Source organism: Onychostoma macrolepis, chromosome 03 (assembly GCF_012432095.1).
Source record: "Onychostoma macrolepis isolate SWU-2019 chromosome 03, ASM1243209v1, whole genome shotgun sequence".
Classification (NCBI taxonomy): Eukaryota; Metazoa; Chordata; class Actinopteri; order Cypriniformes; family Cyprinidae; genus Onychostoma; species Onychostoma macrolepis.
The window spans coordinates 3,424,261-3,442,813 of record NC_081157.1 but is presented as its reverse complement, the minus strand read 5'-3'; the positions used below and the strand labels follow the sequence as shown (position 1 = coordinate 3,442,813).

Below are 18,553 nucleotides of genomic sequence, written 5' to 3'. Positions count from 1 at the left end.
GTCACCTGACCAAACCCGGAAAACAGGTCTCATCGCTTCCACTTGTCGGAGAACGACATTAGCAGTATTAAATAAAAGTCCATTGATATCGCCATTAAGGTAATCAGTTAAATTAGCTAGCTGTTTTTATTGTTGACGTTTTATTTGACTTTAATATATAAATGTTATTGAAAAGAATTTAAAAAAAAAAATTATATATATATATACACACATCAATCCACATATTTGATGGACATTGGTTATGATTATCTTTAGTGTCTACTTTGAAGGCATCTTGAGTAAAAAAGCTTCATATTTAACGAGGCATTTGCAAAACACGTGAACCGGAAGCAACGAGACCTGATTGGCAGAATACAGAAGTCTGTTGCGCATAACCCCTATTCTACATGTATTAAACGTGATAATGTGAAAAGCTATTCGGTTACTAGGCTACTAGTCAAAATAAAGTGTAAAATCTAAATGAATATTAAAGTGCATAACTTGTGATAAAATGTAGAAGTAACACAAAACAGGTGCCTAAAAAGGACATTATAGCCATGTACTGGGCATTACTGCCACAACATGACTTGATCTGACTTGATAGTCATGTTGTGTTTTAACCCACAAGAACCCGGACCAATTTCTCCTTATTGGACAATTATGGGGCATATAAAACAGACCAAATGGACCACTTATAACATGTTTCTGCAGTTGTTTTTAAAATACAACCCCTCTTTGTGAAAGATCTGTAATGTTACACATGTCATATTGGGCGTTTATTTCTCAATTTTATTTATTTTTGCTAAATAACAAGTTTTTTTCTGTTTATTTGCTTTTCCACAACATATATCAAAATGATTACTTTATTTAAGATAAAACAAAAACCTTTTTCAGAAGTAATACAGTTTTTGCATTTTATTTGCATATAACATATTTCAAAGCCACATAACTTTGACCATTAAATGTTACAACAACTCTTCTGTAACATATCTAAATTCAACCTTTTCAGGTATATGGTTTAACCAGAAATTAATTTTTTTATTTTTTGATTGTTTTTTTTTTGTTTGTTTTTTTCACATCTCGAAAATGTGCAAACTGAATAAAAATAAATAGCTACCTCACACTGGAGGTCAACATGTTAAACATGTTTTGTTAAAATATGCTTTGAAATGAGCAGCAGGAAATATATAACACTAAAATAATTGAATCAGCTAAATTCATTGAGCAGCTCATTACCATTTTACGTCACATCAAGTCACCACAATATCTTTGTAACTTGTTTTATATCAATTTGTTCAAGAAATGTATTAAAATCAGGTTAAGAGTAATCTAGGATATGTTATTAAAACATTATAATTGTTGCATGGGTTGAAACATACCTTTAGTAACAAAAACAAGCACTTTAAAAATTGCTGACACTGCAACATATGCTAACCAGACAGGACACCATTTTGGAAATGTTGCCATGGCAACAAAAGTGCACACATTGTCACATGACTGAACCTGGATGTTCATTATATGTCACTTAGGGACTTCCTGAGTTGAAAGTGAGGGATAATGCTTTAAAAAGACCTTTTCAGATAATCACCAGTGTTTGTGACACTCGCGTCACCGCGGGTTCTTACGGGTTAATCTGACCCAATACATGACAATTTCCTACAGTTTGTCTTGTATTTAATTTACAGTCAGAAGTGTAGATTTTCACAGTCTTGAGGTTATATAAATATGCTCATTTGTACATGCAAATTAATAGCAAAGAAGATGTAAATAAAATAAAATCATAAAAGTGGATAATTTTACAACACTACCATACTGTTTGTCTCCTCGGTCATTTCTGACCTGAACCAGACGCCACTTTAAGGGCTCCTTGTTAAAAAAAAATTGTTTTTTGATTTGTATAGAATAACAAACATGCTATGCACAACTGTGCATTTATTTATTGATTTTGATCTTTTTTCTCCTGTCACACGGCATCCTCGTCTGATTCTAGTTAAGATGGTAATAAGTTTCAATGATCAGACACTAGCATCTTGCTTCAGATTACAAAACTCTTTGCTTTGGATTCTGGAAAATATAGCATCAGCTGTACACTATTAATCAGAGTATATTATGAACAAACAAAAACAACATAGGAACTGAAAGTGAGAACTCAGAGAGCTCATGAAAGGCATAATCAAATTACATCAGGAACATTTGCTCAACGTCTAACTTACCTTTCCTGCATCGTCAATGGAGCTCAGAAACTCATCCTTCATGTCCTCCATGTCAACGAGTTCCTCCCCAACAAAGGTTTTATCTTTCAGCGTGTTCAGAATAGCATCCACCTTCTCCCAAAACTTTTTCAGCTCAATCAGAATTTGTTGGATTTGAGAAAGACACACCTGGACTTCCTTCAGATTGTCAGGGTCGGGGATCTCACCTGGAATGATTCATGAGAGATCGTTGTGAAGAACATGTCAAGAGCATAACATGCATGCAGATGAATTTACTGTATGTTTGTAACAATAAAATCATAGAGAGACTCTCACCCATTCGGATTTTACAATTGGCCAGCTTCAGCTGAAGATCAGTCTGCTTGATTTTGATGTTCCACTCTTCATTTTTCAGACGGCTCTTCTCAGAGTCGAGTTGTTTCAGTTTTATATCCAGAGCGATGGCACTAGGCTCCTTCATAGCATCTGGATAGCCTCTAAAAACGTCAAGGAACTTCACAGTCCAGTGGCCATGTTCTTCCCGAAATCTTCTGATGAAGTCGTTCAGCTCGTCAGTTGTTTTTTTAATTTGTTCCTCATTCATCTCTATTGTGTCGACTACTCTTTTCAGTTCTTCTCCGAGCTTGGTCAGAGCATCCTTCAGACCCTTCATCTCGTCAGATTTTTCCGCTTTTTTTTCTTCAGTCTCTTTTTGTTCTTGATACACGTCACTGGTGCATGTTTTCACACTTTGGTTGTGTTGATCATACCTGAATAATACAGTGCATTTCAAATAAATAATTGAATACAGCGATGTGGTCCGGATTTTATTTGCATAAGACAAGACACTGAACAATTTTCTTAAAGAGGACATATTATTACGCACAAATGTGATTCTATACATTATTTTGTTGTAGGAACGCTGTTTGGGGAACTACTTCAGAGTAGGGTCTAAAACAGTTCTACAGGAAGTGTTGTGCATCTCTGATCAATACAGCAGCGTTTGGTTTCTAAATGAATCAAAAAGAAGAGTGCTTACTAATGTAGAGAAGACCTTCCTTTCTTCTCTTTTTTCATGCTCAAACAGTAACTTTACACATATCATTTCTATATGATCTATACCTATATACATTGACAGTTTTTACAAAAAATATATTATTGTTATGACCCAAACATCTTGTGATCCATGACCCTGAATAGCAAATTATTTGAATACTTAAAAATAATCACCATCTGTACAAACAAGACATCAAATGTACCTGCAATTATAAAATCACCCATGTGTTTCCCCTTTGAATTAAATTGGCACATATTTGTTCCTGTAAGATATTACTAATATTTTCACCTCTTCACTATGACATCCACTTGTGCTACGATGTCAGTGATCCACTCTTTGGCTTTCGTCAGGTACCTCACCGCCAAAACGGGTTTGTTCTTCTCCACAGCTTGTTTCAGTATTGGAAACAGGGAGGTGACCAGGTTGGAACTCGTGCCGACACACTACGAGAAAACATCGATCACCAAGTTAATCATGTGATAGACTAGTAAATCATGACGATTCACAGTGACTACACAACCGTACACAGTTAAAAACATCAACGAATCATAACAGTATAGTAACTTCTGTTCAAGTTATGTGACGCTGTCAAGACTAATTGTGGTCATTTCTTATTTTCTAGTTTTCTCTTCGTGTTCAAGATCAGTCGTGTTGTGAAAAGTTTGAGTCCAAACATTGTCCGGTGTACCTGTGCTGCTTAGTTCTTCTGTTAGCTGTGCGTTGCTGTATTGTCTTGTGATACAAAGCTGTCATGTTTAAGTTCAACAGTTGGATTATTATTATCTTCATGCATGGATCACATTGTTCTATGGCTCCGCCTCCTCTGCTGATGCTGTGTGGTATGCTAGCTTTGCCTTCTCTGCACTTTCCCTCCTGTGATAGTCTGAAGCAAGCTCTATCTGTGAATCCAGTCTTTGCTGATTCTGATGAATCTTTGGATGACTCCTCTCAGTCCAGAGCTTGTGCGTCACTAGGGGGGCTTTCTACTCAGCTCCCCCCAAAAATTTTGTGATTATCTCCATAAACTATACACGAATTCGCGATCATCTCAGTCCCCTTTAAATTTCATATTAAAATGGCGGCAGACTTCGATCGGCTCCTCCCCGTCTTTCAGTGTGTTCTTCAATCCGCAGACCGCGGCGGCGCAGAGCAAGAAACAGAGGACAAGGTGTATGTTTATCGATAGACTGTAACAATATCTGCATCTGTGCACTTCTTTGTCATAAATACAGTTTGATGTCATTTTGATACGATGATACAAAATGTCATGGCTGCGTTCACCCCTCATCACATCAGCTGTTTCTTCCAGAAAATGTAATGTTAGCCCTTACACATATGAAGGCATGCTTTATAAAACGATTTGTTGCCATTTCCATTTGAAAATGTAACTTTCAGTATAAAACATATTATTGTGGCATTAACTAGGAAACTTAAAGACTCAGAAATGATTAAAGACAGTGACAGAGAGCACCTTTTGAAAGTTAATCACAGCATCCACACAATCCACCGTCCAGCCTCATAGCTGAAGTGTTAAAGCGGGAAAGACTCTTTTAGAAGAAACAATCAGAGGGCTGATAGCTAGCATTGGTGGTTATGATGAATTACATTTACATTTACATTTATGCATTTAGCAGACGCTTTTATCCAAAGCGACTTACATTGCAATCAAGTTACAGTTTTGTTTTTTTTTTTTTTTTTTTACATTTTATCAGCTCTTGCTTTCCCAGGGAATCGAACCCATGATCTTGGCGTTGCTAGCGCCATGCTCTACTATTTGAGCTACAGGAAGGAATTAGGCCTCATACCTTCAGCAGAAGGGCTTCAGAGGATCCGAACAGCAGTTGTGTTTCAATAGCTTGATCTCTGATCAGACGCTCCAGCTTTGGGAATCCTCCCAGACTCAGGAAAGCCAGGTGATAAAGGAGAGCCGTTCGCTCCGCAGATGGAAGAAGCTCCTGAATGAAGTCCGCTTTCAATATAGAGTTGTCATCGACAATCTCTGAAATATTTCAAACATTTGTGATGGTTAACAACCTTTGGCATTCAGTAGCTAATGGATGAAAAAGGATACTGTACAAATAAAAGGCTATTTTGGTTTGAACTTGTTTTAATGAAATCAATACACTCTAAAAATTAGTTGTTTTCAATCCATGGCTGGGTAACAGCAACCCAGCATAGCTTACATTTATAATCCGATGTGTGTTTTGTCCAATATTTACCCAGCCATGCGTTTACCCAACCACTGTCATAACATTTTAAAACTCACCCTATTTCCAAGGCCCTGGTTACGCCTGTTATTAAGATGCATTTTGGTCAATCGGATCACAGGTGGACGAAGGAGACACATACGTGTTAACACCTGCTGTCTCTTTTGTCCACTTTCAACCACTTCTGCACTGATTTCTTCAAGGAGAGGATTTATGGGGAGCAAATGAATGGGCGCATGCAATTTACATATAAACGTGACCGGAGACGGCAGCGGTTTTCATTTCTGCAATGTGTGTTAGAAACCCGGAATGGTGAGAGAACGTGGCGCTTGGTACGTTTATCCTTTCCAAAACAAACTTTTATCTCTTACCTGAAAATGTTGAAATCCTGTCTGGCTTGTGTGCTTTCCATAATGTTTATGCGTTATATCTGTAGGTGGTCTTTTGTGGCTGTTTGAACACATTCGACCACATGAGCATCTACACCATGAACACAATCCCGTCGAATGCTTTTCGACTACCTCTGGAAGTGGTTGAAAGTGGACAAGCTCAAAACGTTTTACACCCCGTGTTTAGCGTCGTCCACTTGTGATCTGATTGACCAGGTGTAAACAGGGCTTGAAAAACCAGAAAATACTCTAAAATACTTCCTCTGTCACCACTGGATTGACCATTCGTTTTTAATGAACTCTTTTCATACAGCTGCTTTGAAATGCATTATGATTTGTGAGATAAAGTTTAAAACATGCCAAATAATGTTAAATTCATGTTTATATTGGGAACACAAACCTTTAAGAAACATATTAGATGAGTGTGAACTGATATTAGGCTAATATTGACCTAACGTTATCGATGTGTTGGGTTTTGCTCAATATGATGTTAAGTGGCAGATCAGTGGGCTTGCTGTGCTTGAATATCTAAATAAGAGACGTCCTCAGTCCCAGACCAAACCTAAAATACTATCTGGAGGACGCAAAATAATTTAATATTTATAATATGACCGCGTGGTGAACCTATGAACCAAACTCATATTTAAACATGGTCTCCGTGCTATGTACACATATTTATTTATCCTTACAAGTACAATTTTGCCATTATTTGTGTCCTCTTCAGAAATTGCTCTTGAGAAATTTTATGTTTATTGCACCCCCCCCCCCCCACTGTTAGATTAAATTTATGCCCTTGATATTAAGTAATGATTAGTTAAACATTATGATTTATTAAAGAAAGTTATTATAAAGTGTTACCGATGACATTTGTGGTTGTGTTTGCTTTGTTTCAGAATAAACGTACCTAATTCAGCCTTTACCAGCTCTCCAGAGGATTCTGCAATAAAAAGAGAAAATCCAGAGTGGCATCAACAGTGAAATTAACAGCTATAGCTACAAATAGCACATATTCATAACTACCAAAAAGAGACTACCATCAGAGTTTCTAAATGAGCAGCATGCACTGCAGCACTATCTTCTTATATATGTTTATCAGCCCAACGCAACACAGCGTAAGGTCTGTGCCAAGGTTTCCGCACCAAAAGACCACATTTTATGTAAACAAAGAATCTACATTTTCAGGTTTCATGTCATTTGATGTGATTGCTAAAATTATGTCATCTCCTCAACAGTAGAGCAAAAATATTATAAAAATGTCTACATTCACTACAGTCTACCTAACACTGTTCGGGAGGCAGACACACTCTGTCAGTTTAAATCTAGATTAAAGACCCATCTCTTTAGCCTGGCTTACACATAACACATTAATACGCTTCTATTATTCAAATCCGTTAAAGGATTGTTAGGCTGCATTAATTAGATCAACCGAACCGAACACTCCCCATAACACACGATGTACTCGTTACATCGTAAGTTGAATGGCATCTACGCTAATATTTGTCTGTTTCTTTCCTATTCTGTTTCTCAGTCCGTATCCGATCAGATGGTGGATCAGCACCAAGAGATGATGTCTACAGCCCTGATCGTCAGCGGAGACCAGGACACCCAGATGACCCCCAGAGATATATCCCTAGATATATCAACCAAAAATAACAAAATAACTAAAATATAATAAAATACCTAACTACATAATACTACTATTGTTAGAAATTGCAACAAAATTAAAATAGAAATATAAACTTTTGAACTGCGGGTTTCGTCTGGTCAGAGGAGAACTGCCCCCGACTGAGCCTGGTTTCTCCCAAGGTTTTTTTCTCCATTCTGTCACAGAGGAGTTTTGGTTCCTTGCCGATGTCGCCTCTGGCTTGCTCAGTTGGGGACACTTAATTTCTAGCGATTATCGCCGATTTGATTTGATTGCACAGATACTATTTAAACTAAACTGAGCTAGACAATGACATCTCTGAAAATTGAAAATTGAGTGTTTAATCTTATCATTATACATTACTGACACTCCTATCCTCCAATTTGATACTGTTAAGTGCTTTGACACAATCTGTATTGTAAAAGCGCTATATAAATAAAGGTGACTTGACTTGACTTTACCAGCTCTCCGGAGGATTCTGCAATAAAAAGAGTGGCATCAACAATGAAATTAACAGCTATAGTTACAAATAGCACATATTCATAACTACCGAAAAGAGACTACCATCAGTGTTTCTAAATGAGCAGCATGCACTGCAGCACTGTCTTCTTATATATGTTTATCAGCCCAACGCAACACAGCTGTAAGATCTGTGCCAAGGTTTCCGCACCAAAAGACCACATTTTATGTAAACAAAGAATCTATATTTTCAGGTTTCATGTCATTTGATGTGATTGGTAAAATGATCTCATCTCAACAGTAGAGCAGATCATAATAAAGTTGATTTTGAGGGTGTGTCCTTCCTGAGGTCTTTCATGTAAATACTGATTTGTGACCTGATCAGGTCCAGGGTCCCTTTTAATAATGTCTTAATGTGGAGGAAAGGGTATTTAAAGGAAGTTTGCAAAAGATTCAGAGGGGTTCTGTATAGGCACATGAACCCCATAGTGCTGTGTTTATGAAGAGCACACATCACTATTTTCAATGGGAATCTGTAGTCAGATCTCCCACACCGTTGCTTTGTCTCATCTCTTGCCAGGTATGCAATATTTCTTATTTCTGTATTCTGTAATTGGATGTATAAAACAGCTGTTTGTGTTGAAATGTCAGGAGTTAACGGATGTTCTGCCCAAGCCATCAAACTGACATCAGAGAAGGATCTCCATGAAAAAGTGCATTTTCCGGTTTTGATTAAAGATTATGGGGGCACTTATATAAAAATAATAATATATATATAAAAAATTAAATAATGACCCACACGGATAAATTATTTATAATAAACACTGCAATATTCTGTGATTAGGTTAGTAACAGACTAAAATCTTGTTTAGGTAGCACACTGGGGAACGCCAACTTTTTGTTTGACTAATCTAAATAAGGGGAGCCTCAACCCAACCCCTTTAAATCTAACCAAAGGTAATCAATATTAACGATGCACCACTGTCATTACAATTAATGGTTGAGGGAATGCAACGCTCAATATGGCCGCACTAGCAAAGCTGGTCCCACTTTCCAGTAAAAACCACCAATCGTCAATCGATGTTGGTTTTAAATGTTGTTTATAAATATGTTGTTTAAATGGGATTTTAGCTGGTGATTGTAGAAACAGCAGTCTTCCCCAGTCACGTCTCGATGCAACCTCGTGAAATGTAAGAAAGTTTTGAGGTTCTCAATTATTAAAGGTAAAATAAAACAACATGTATTTATCAGCTGTAGTGGAACAAAAGCAAGTACATGTTTTATCTAAATTTTATGTAGTAAAATTTTTCCAAAGTAGAAACTACAGATGCTTGAAAATGTATTTTTGATTGAGTAAAAACACTTGAGTACTGTCCACCTCTGCACAGAACTGTTATTTCAGGCTAAATGAGTGAGTTTAAATTGGAAGGTGTCTTACCTGTGGTATTAGCCATGTTTTTTAATGAATGTTCACTGGTGAAGCGTCCAACTGTAAGGTTTCAAAAGAAAAAGAAAAGATGTGATCAACAGAATATAAGCCTAAAACAGTTTTGTAACCGAAGGTGTGAATCACCTCCTTTTGTATTATATTTTCATTAATCAGATAAGGTTTCTTAGTACACTGAAATAAATCTGTTAGATTAACATAAAAAAATATGTACATTGGTAATGTTTACTCCGCATACTCAGCATGTTAAATAAACATGATTTTTATATGTAAAAGTTTCACATTTTGATGCAAGTTCTCATCTTATATTTTTAGTTAATCTGACTTTCGTTTATCTCTTACACAAAATGTTTAAAAAAGTAACCGCACACAACCAAAGCAAAGGCACTACTCTGAAAAGGGGCGCTGTAGTTAAAAACAATTCTATGTTAACAACAAAAATTATTCATGCAATCCCAGTTTGAATGGATTAAGTTACATAAATCAAAAATATGCAAGTAATTCCACCGGGGTATCAATTCCATAAATCAGTGCTCTTTAGATACAGGATTTTTTTAATTAATCAGAAATTAAGAATGCCAAGGCACTCGAAGATATAATGAAAAATAAAAAGCACTTTGACGTTCTCAGTTTGTGTAAATCCACGTGGGGTTCAGAGTATAATTTTTCATCCGCATTAATTCCACTCGTCTAGTACAAATATATTGCTTTGTTTCATAATTACACTGTAAACATTTTTCTTTATTTAACTCAAAAAAGGGAAGTGAAATGTGACAACATGCCCCGTAGGTGGGGTACATTGTAACGTTGTAACATGACCATATATCACAGCTTAAAATGTTATCTGATCTAATTAAAAAAATATACAAGACAAACTAAAATATTATGTCGATAAAATAAAATTATTAACCTTTCAAATAAAATGATGGCTTTTTTTTTAAATCTAATTTAAAATAATCTAATTTTGGAGTTTGACAACGAACACATTGCAACCATGCTTGAGACGGCCCTGATCACAACACACGGTTATACAGTATAGCCTAGTTTAAAACAATGTGAGCAAATATATGAAGAAACACATTCAGAAAACACAGACATACACTCCCCTCCCTCCACACACAGCTCTCACAGAACACCAGACACACACACGAGCCAAAATGCTTTACATTTCTTGAAATAATAATTTCTGAACATTAAACATCGATTGTCAGTCTTTATTCACCTGTTTCTCGTGGCTTCTCTTTAAAACTCATATCAGTAAATAGTGTAAATTATATCGTTAATGTCATAGAATAACATAGTTTAATAATAGCGGGCACATTATAACGCAGCATTAAAACGTTCCCCATCTGCACAACTGGAATTTAAAACTGGTTAGTGTCTTCTGCTAGTTAGCAAAGCATCTAAACTGATAAATAACAGATTGGAGATTAAAATAATAGCAGATGTCTCATTTTAAATTAACACTAAAATATGAGTTGAAAAATTTACTTCAGCCAGAAATTTACTTTAATTATGGCAAAATAAATATTCAGCGTTATCTTCAAAACATTTTTTGAATTTTGGTGCACTTTTTTTCTCTATATACTTTTTATATGGTAACTAGTAAATGCCGTAATTTGGTTATGCTAGCATGTGTGGAAATATTTAAACCACACACGTTAAAACTAACCCCGTTAAGTTTGTGCCCCGCGCTCCCCTACATCAGTCTTAGTACATAGTAAATCCACTCAGGTAAAGTTTTTAATAATTTATACATTTTATATGCAATTTGATCACTAATTATAAGGTTTCTTTTGCCTAATGACTAGTTTCTTAGCCTTAACAAACCCTTCCAGGACGTTGCAGGGAGGGTTTTGTTTGATAGTAATAATGCACAATTGGTTTTCTGATGATTACATTTTTAATAATAACAAATAAAGTACATCAATTTGGATAATAGTGTACTAATAATGTTCTACTCACCTATCGTGTTTTCAGTGTTCTTTTCCAGCTGTCCTCCAGCAAACTACACCAGCCTAATATACAGTAGTGGCACTATAGGGCAGGGCCTGCTGGGGCTATAGCCCCGCCTTAAATTTGCATAGCACCAGAAGTCCTCCCAAGAATTTTCTAATAATTCTCCTGTTTTTTACTTTCCTCAGTGTGACTTTCATTAAATCTAAAAAGTCATTTAACCTGTTGGGGACGTTTTCGTCCACTATGGGGTGCTGTTGAGTCTTAATTTGGCCACAACTTTCTCTGTGTTTCAGCAAATGGAATGATTTTTGGTGACAAATCTTATTAGAGGATCTTGAGACTCCAGTAGCTTCAAACACCTGTTTGCTGGTCCGCAGTGGCTTTTTTTCCAGCTGGTATTACAATACAGTTCATTTGTTTGACAAAAACTTTCCTTAATAAATCTTTATCTGACCAAGATCTTCTGTGCTCTAAGTCACTCACAAATCTTTTGACAATTCAATCATTTCTAATTGCTTTTTGCGAAATATTGTTGGTAACACTTTATTTTGATGGTCCCTTTTGAACATTCTGTTGACACTAAGTAATGTTGCAACTACATGTCAAAAAACTCTCATAAGAGTATTAGTAGACGGTCTGCTTCATATCTGCTAACTCCTTATTGTGTTGGTCTCCCAACAGATATTCTACTGACTATAAGTAACTTTGCAAGAACATGTCAACTTAATCTAACCCTAACCCTACCAGTCAACTAATACACTACTAACACTCTAATGAGAGTCAGTAGAAATGTAGGTGCAACATTACTTATAGTCAATAGAATGTGTTAAAGGGACCATCAAAATAAAGTGAAACCATATTGTTTGTTTTGATGCCTTTTGCAAGACATTGCATTGTTTCATACTTTTAATCTTCAGAAAGATATTTCTTCCTCACCATATTTCATGAGAACTGTGACTTACTTAATAATGTGGAACAACCTCTTTAAATGCTGCGTTTTCGTCTCCACTGGCAGGTAATATCTTGATTAAATTAATAATGATGAATTTAAGCCTCGATTCGTGTCGCGTTTTTCTTATAGCAATGTTCAAAACAAAGATGGTGGCGGCCTTCATTTACATCAAAGAAAGGACAACAACAATCCACAACACCTAGAGGTATGCAATTACCCTCAAAAATTTGGTATTTTTTATTTGTAACTCGTCTCCAAAATCAGAACGAGGTCTGTGGCACATTGTCTAAATTGATCTGTAGCAACCCCCAATTTTTGCTACCCTCTCATTGTGTAAACCTGTTTCCTTTAAAAAAAAAAAAAGAAACACATTTCTCAAGGATACGTGGAGTAATGCGAGAAAATGGGCCAATAAACGGAAAGAAGAAGGACACATGGAAAATGGTATGCATGTTTAACTTCACTTTTACTTCAAATTTAAACTCTTACAATTGAGCAATTGAGATGTATAACCATTTTCTCTGTCTCTCTTTTTTTCTCTTTTTTTTCTTTTTCTTTAAGGGACCAAGATGCAGAATGAATTGGAGTTGTACCCATTGGTCTGTCAAAACCCTTGTGTGCGGAAGACTTGCAATGCAATGATGATAATAATTGGATTTAGTCATGTTGTGTTTTATACAGATTTATGGGATAATGATAGTGTCTATTATGGATTATACAAGCATTGTGAGGAGTTTTATGTTCTTAAAGGGGTGGTTTACTGCGATTTCACTTTTTTCATTTTAAATAGTGTGTAATGTTGCTGTTGGTGCATGAACAGTATCTGCAAAGTTGCTGCGCTGAAAGTTCAACGTAAGCGGAGATATCATCTTTTAAAAATCAGGAAGTTTAATGCCTACAAAAACGACTCATATGGGACTACAACGAGATACTTCCCGGGTTGCATACGTAAAAACCCATAAATTTGCATCAACCCTCCTCCGAACATGCAAAAGAGGGGCAAGGCCATGTTCTGCGGCTGTGTCGAAGAGGAAGAGTTATAGTGGAGAGTTGTAGCCATGCCGTCGAAACGGTGTTATTTTCACCCAGCTGGCAGGTCTTCTGTGTTCGGGCTTCCTACAGACGCTGTAGTTCGTCAACAATGGTTAAAATTTATGTTTGATTATGTTCCTGACAATTACAATCCTAATTTAGCTCTCTGTGCTGCGCATTTTACAGAAGACAGCTTACAGAATCTACACGAGTTCAATGCCGGATTCACACAGAAACTATTACTAAAACATGGAGCGGTTCCAACTTTAAAACCAGAGGCAGTAGTTGTTGGGCCACAACCTGTAAGTAAGATTTCATCATTTTAAATGTATTTGCATGTATAATTTCAGACGTAATGTTTTAGTTTTATCAAGGACGTAAACAAATGCCAACGCTGGCTTTAGTAGCCAGTTAGTTAAATGATGTTTCGTGTGTCTATGACAAACGCGTACAAACATTTTGGACCCGAATTTGTAATTATGTACTAATTTTGTAAATGTATTTTCCATGTATACTTTATGACGTAATTTTTCGATTTGATCAAGAACGTAAACACAAGCCATCGCTGTTTGGTTATAGTAGCCAGTTAGTTCGATGCTATTGTGTGTATAAGACAAACGTGTACAAACTTCAAACAATGATATGTAATCACAACAGCAAACTTCATTCAGAAACGTTTTGTAAGAGCCGTGCTTGCGGAAGTTCTGCTTGACTCTCTTCATTACCGCTTTCTGGGTCTGATTCTGGCTCAAACTGATACGGTAATATTGACACCATTATTTACATTTGACCGCAGCACATGCAGCTGTCGCCCGTGAAGGTAATGGGCGTGAAGTTTCCGGACAATGTGCAGTACGCAGTTTAGCCAATCACAACACACCGATCACAACTAACCAATCTGAACCCATTGCCTGTTTCTGAGGGAGTGGTTTCAGAGAATCAGGAAGTCAACCGGTCGTTCAAATGACAGAGGAGAAAGCGGCTTACAATAAAGGTGAAATATATGAAAAATAAGGCGTTTTTTAACAAACGAAACACGAAGACATGTTATATTGCACCCCATAAACACAATCAAGCAAAGAAAAAAAGCAGTAAACCACCCCTTTAAGTTACAAGGATTTTTTTTTTTTTTTTTAGTAATCTTTTATTACTTGCCTCTAAAAAACAGTTTGCTGTTACCCTTTAGGCCTGGTCTCCATCCGTTTCGCATTTGAAATCTGTTCTCCCACGCTTTGATTTGATTGGCGGTTGGCAGCCAGCTTTAGCTGCATTACTGCCACCTGATGGACTGGATTGTGGCGCATGAAAAAACCCTCTGAATTCTCTCTATTCTCCTTAGATTCATTAAATGTATGTAAATTCCACATTATTTAAATCTAATAATTATAATGAATATATAAATTATAAATAATATAAATTTAATTATAATTTAAAAATAAAAATGTTTAATTTAAGTTAATGAACTGGATGACCACAAGAATTACAAGGACATTCATTGGAGCATTTAGTAATTATCAGTCTCTGGCTGAATGTACTCCTCTAGCTAGCCAAAAACAGGTAATGAACACATTAATTACTAATGTAAAAACATAACTACTGCTGCTGCTAATAATAATAATAATAATATCCAGCTGGTTTATCTGAGTTCTGCTAGTGGTGACGAGTTTACAAAATTTACAGAATTTGTTGTTTGATGAGCATGTGCTCACTACAATTCAGGAAAATGTACCATATTTAAGTGCTGAATGAGGGATTGACAGTCTAAAGTTTCACCAGTGAAATGCTGACCAAAAATCAACATTGATTCAATATTTGTCTTTTCAACACTGAAAAGCATTGAATTATCAGCATTGATCCAATATTATTTAGCACTGAATTTTCAACCTCAACCAAAATGATGATTCTGATGGAATTTCAACATTGAATCAATGTCACCTTGCTATCTGGGATGTTTCTTATTGGCATTCGATAATGTGTTGTTGTGACAAAGTTGAAGGCATTTACTAGGTGAACTTTTCCCAAACTATAACTCCAGAATAAAATGTGTGAAATCGAGTGCAACATTTTGAAATATGATAGGCAAACTTTCATTGCATTTAAATGTTGCACGACCTGAGGATGGTTATATGTTCTATAAACAATGATATAAAAGTAATGTCTAAGAAAGTTTAGACCAATCTTTACTGTGAAGTAGCCTACTCTGTTTGCAAATACCTGCTAAAACATGTTTATAATAAGCTTAACAATAATAATTTAGTTTCTCAGTTATAAAATGTTTTTGTATTGTACGATAATACATGCAAAGCATGTGTGCATCTATGTTATCTAGTCTCCCCAGAGTTCTTAAGCCCTGTGTTTCCTGGTCTCAGTGTTTGGTCTTAGATTGTCATATTATTGTATATTGTAATTTCGTCTTGTCATAGAAAGTCATGTTATGTCTGTAGATTGTCAAATAAAGTCCTTTGCTCCGAAGCTCCTCGTTTCCCTGGCCCCGACGACACGTGACACTACATTGTGAGTAAATCACTCACATATGTGCCTAAATCTTCACTCTGGGTGATTAAATGATGTCTAATATTAGCCACTGGCTAATAAATACTCAGATTTTACTCGCCAGTGTGTGAGTTGGAGGCGGAGTATAAGTTTAGATATATTTTCACTCGTTGAACACTGAGCGCTTCAGAGTTTCTCTCTCCATCAGGCGATCTGTGCTATTTTTCAGTTCATCTGAATGGATGCGCAGCACACCTGTGTTTATGTATTTGGCGTACCGTAAACTCTAGTGTGAAGCGCACAACTCGCTGCCGCTTTGTCTCACACACACGCAGAGAGAGAGAGAGAGAATTGATGCGCTACTTGTAAACTATATCCTTTGTTGTAGACTCCGTAACTGACAACAGCAGCAACGAGCACTCAGCGTGATTTCAAAAGCACCACATTTCAGCGTCAGATCGCCTTTTATTTAACACAAATGAACTAAATTAATACTCTGCTACTCAACTAGAGATGTTTCATTTGTTAAAGGTACGTCTGTACCGCGAAATGTTTTTTAAAAAGTCACTTTTCAATGACGTAGGAGTCGCATTTAAAGGGGAATATCCGATTTGTCCGCTTACACGGCAGGCGCAAGTGCACGGATCCGATTCATATCCGATTTATTTCCACATATGAATGAGGCCTGAAACCGATCGGAGAATATCGGAATCCATGCGAATATTTTTTATTTTAATTTTTTTCCTGTTTACACGGTCGTGGGCCATATCCGATCTGTGCCACATGGGAGGAAAAAAATCGGAATTGGGTCACTTGAACCATGCGGTGTAAATGCAGCCAAAATTTGTGCATCACTGTTTTGTTAAAAAACAGCAAAGTGGATTTTTCCAGGCCAAAAAACTGCAGGCAAAAACAGACCAGGAAACTGTTCATCTGGTGTTTCATATCAACTACATTCAAGGAGCTGTTTCCAGCTTTAAGAGTACAGTGGCACTTCTTTGCCACAAGCCACGGCAAAGGTGCAGTGTATGGTGTGGAGCAACTGTGAAGTCCTCTGAGCATCAGTCAACAGCAGCAAAGAACATCGAAACTGGAGACTGTGTCTTGGTCCAATTCAAGGCAAACAAGTCATTCAGGCAGTTTGTCAGACTTGTTAATCTCTTTAACTGTGCAGATGAAGGTGGAGGTAAATATACATTGCTATGTTTTTGTAAAGATCTCCTATGTAAAGGTAGTTTTTTTACAACTATATGAGTGCCTGATGGGTATTCTGTGATTTTTGTGTACTACAGTTGACTGAAAAGTTGCTTATATTTCTTACAGGAATTACAAAACCATGTTAAATACAATCAGGGACATGTGACCAATAAGAACATGCTATTTTTAATCAAATAAATTTATTAGATAACCATTCTAACATATACAAATTTGTCTGTGACAGGGCCTGATATTTTATGGGTGAAATGCGTATAAAAATGTATTTAATTCAATCATAAAAACATGCTGAGATGGCACGATATGCGTTTCTCATAGTTTAACATGTCCTCCATATGACTCAACGTTCAGATTTAATAATAAGAGATTTTTTCCCCAAGATTTTTACAAGTGGAAATGTACGTTTCTGGTAGAATGTCCCAAGTGCAGTCACAGGTAAAAAAAACTGACCGTAAACAAGCGGTCAGTATAAAGGCATTACAAACAAGTTGTGTTGCATTCCAAGTCCTTCTGAAGCCATACGATGTCTTTATGCGAAGAAGAGAGTAAAACATAAGATTTTAATCGCTGATCCCTCTCCGTTAACGTTAACGCGCTCACATCTCATTCAAAAGCATACTCCCGTCCCGTAGAATGGGTTACTGCCCGATTGGGCGTTTCTGAATTTGATTGAGCGGGTAAATATTGACTTGGGCAGGTGGACAAAATTTGGGCTGGTTTTTGGTCAGTTTGGTGGTTTACAAAACATATAAATTGTATAGGCTAATTGGTTAACAAACAAGCCCAAGTGTGCATATATAGCCTACTGCATGCGTCCAATCAGTCATCACAACGTTATAAACACACACACGCACGCTGCAAAGATGACTGGTGCTGATGTTGACGTCACAACTGTCACGAATCCTGTCCCTGCACTTCCGTTCATTCACCACCAGGTCACTCGCTCACCACATTGTCTCTCACAGCACACATCACACTGGACTCAATTTCCCATCATCCATTGCACTGATTGCACACACAGCTGAAGGCACTGATCACACGCTCTATTTAAACCCTGGACTTTGTTTCCCTCACTGCTGAGTATGTGTTTACCGCTCCCCTAGGCATAGCAACTCTACAGAGCCCCTAATAGTTTTCCTAGTCTTTCCCTGCCTGTTTTGGATTGTGTTTTCCCCTGCCTGGACTATTGCTTCGTTTTCAGATACCTCTCTCGTCATGCCCCTTCGGATACTGTTCGCTGTCGACCGACCTTTGCTTGCCCTAGGATTACTCTTTGTCTTGTCACTGCCATACCTGTTTGCCATTGCTCGACCCTGCCTGTATTTATGACCATGCCTGTAAATAAAAGCTTGCACTTGGATCCGCACGTCTCATGTCTCGTCAGCCCTGTTACAGAAGCCGCACTTTTAGCCAATCACTAGAATCAGCAGACAGACATGATGATTCATGAGTGACAGGTTTTTAGCGCGATAACGGATCTGATTTTGACTGTATAACTGTAAGTGACCATAATGCCTATATATATAT

At 36.9% G+C, this 18,553-nt stretch overlaps 1 protein-coding gene across 1 annotated transcript in view; it reads right to left on the bottom strand.

Annotated features, from left to right (window-relative positions):
- The window catches only part of LOC131537856 (uncharacterized), a 42,631-nt gene extending 31,258 nt beyond the window's left edge, over positions 1-11,373 (bottom strand). The window contains exons 1-7 of the mRNA XM_058771539.1: positions 11,341-11,373; positions 9,367-9,417; positions 6,729-6,761; positions 5,034-5,227; positions 3,517-3,671; positions 2,508-2,941; positions 2,193-2,398 (exon numbers count right to left, since the gene is read on the bottom strand). Of these exons, the coding sequence (XP_058627522.1) occupies positions 2,193-2,398; positions 2,508-2,941; positions 3,517-3,671; positions 5,034-5,227; positions 6,729-6,761; positions 9,367-9,382 (1,038 nt within the window). The 5' untranslated portion in view covers positions 9,383-9,417; positions 11,341-11,373. The remainder of the gene's footprint in view (positions 1-2,192; positions 2,399-2,507; positions 2,942-3,516; positions 3,672-5,033; positions 5,228-6,728; positions 6,762-9,366; positions 9,418-11,340) is intronic.
- Positions 11,374-18,553: the final 7,180 nt, after the last annotated feature.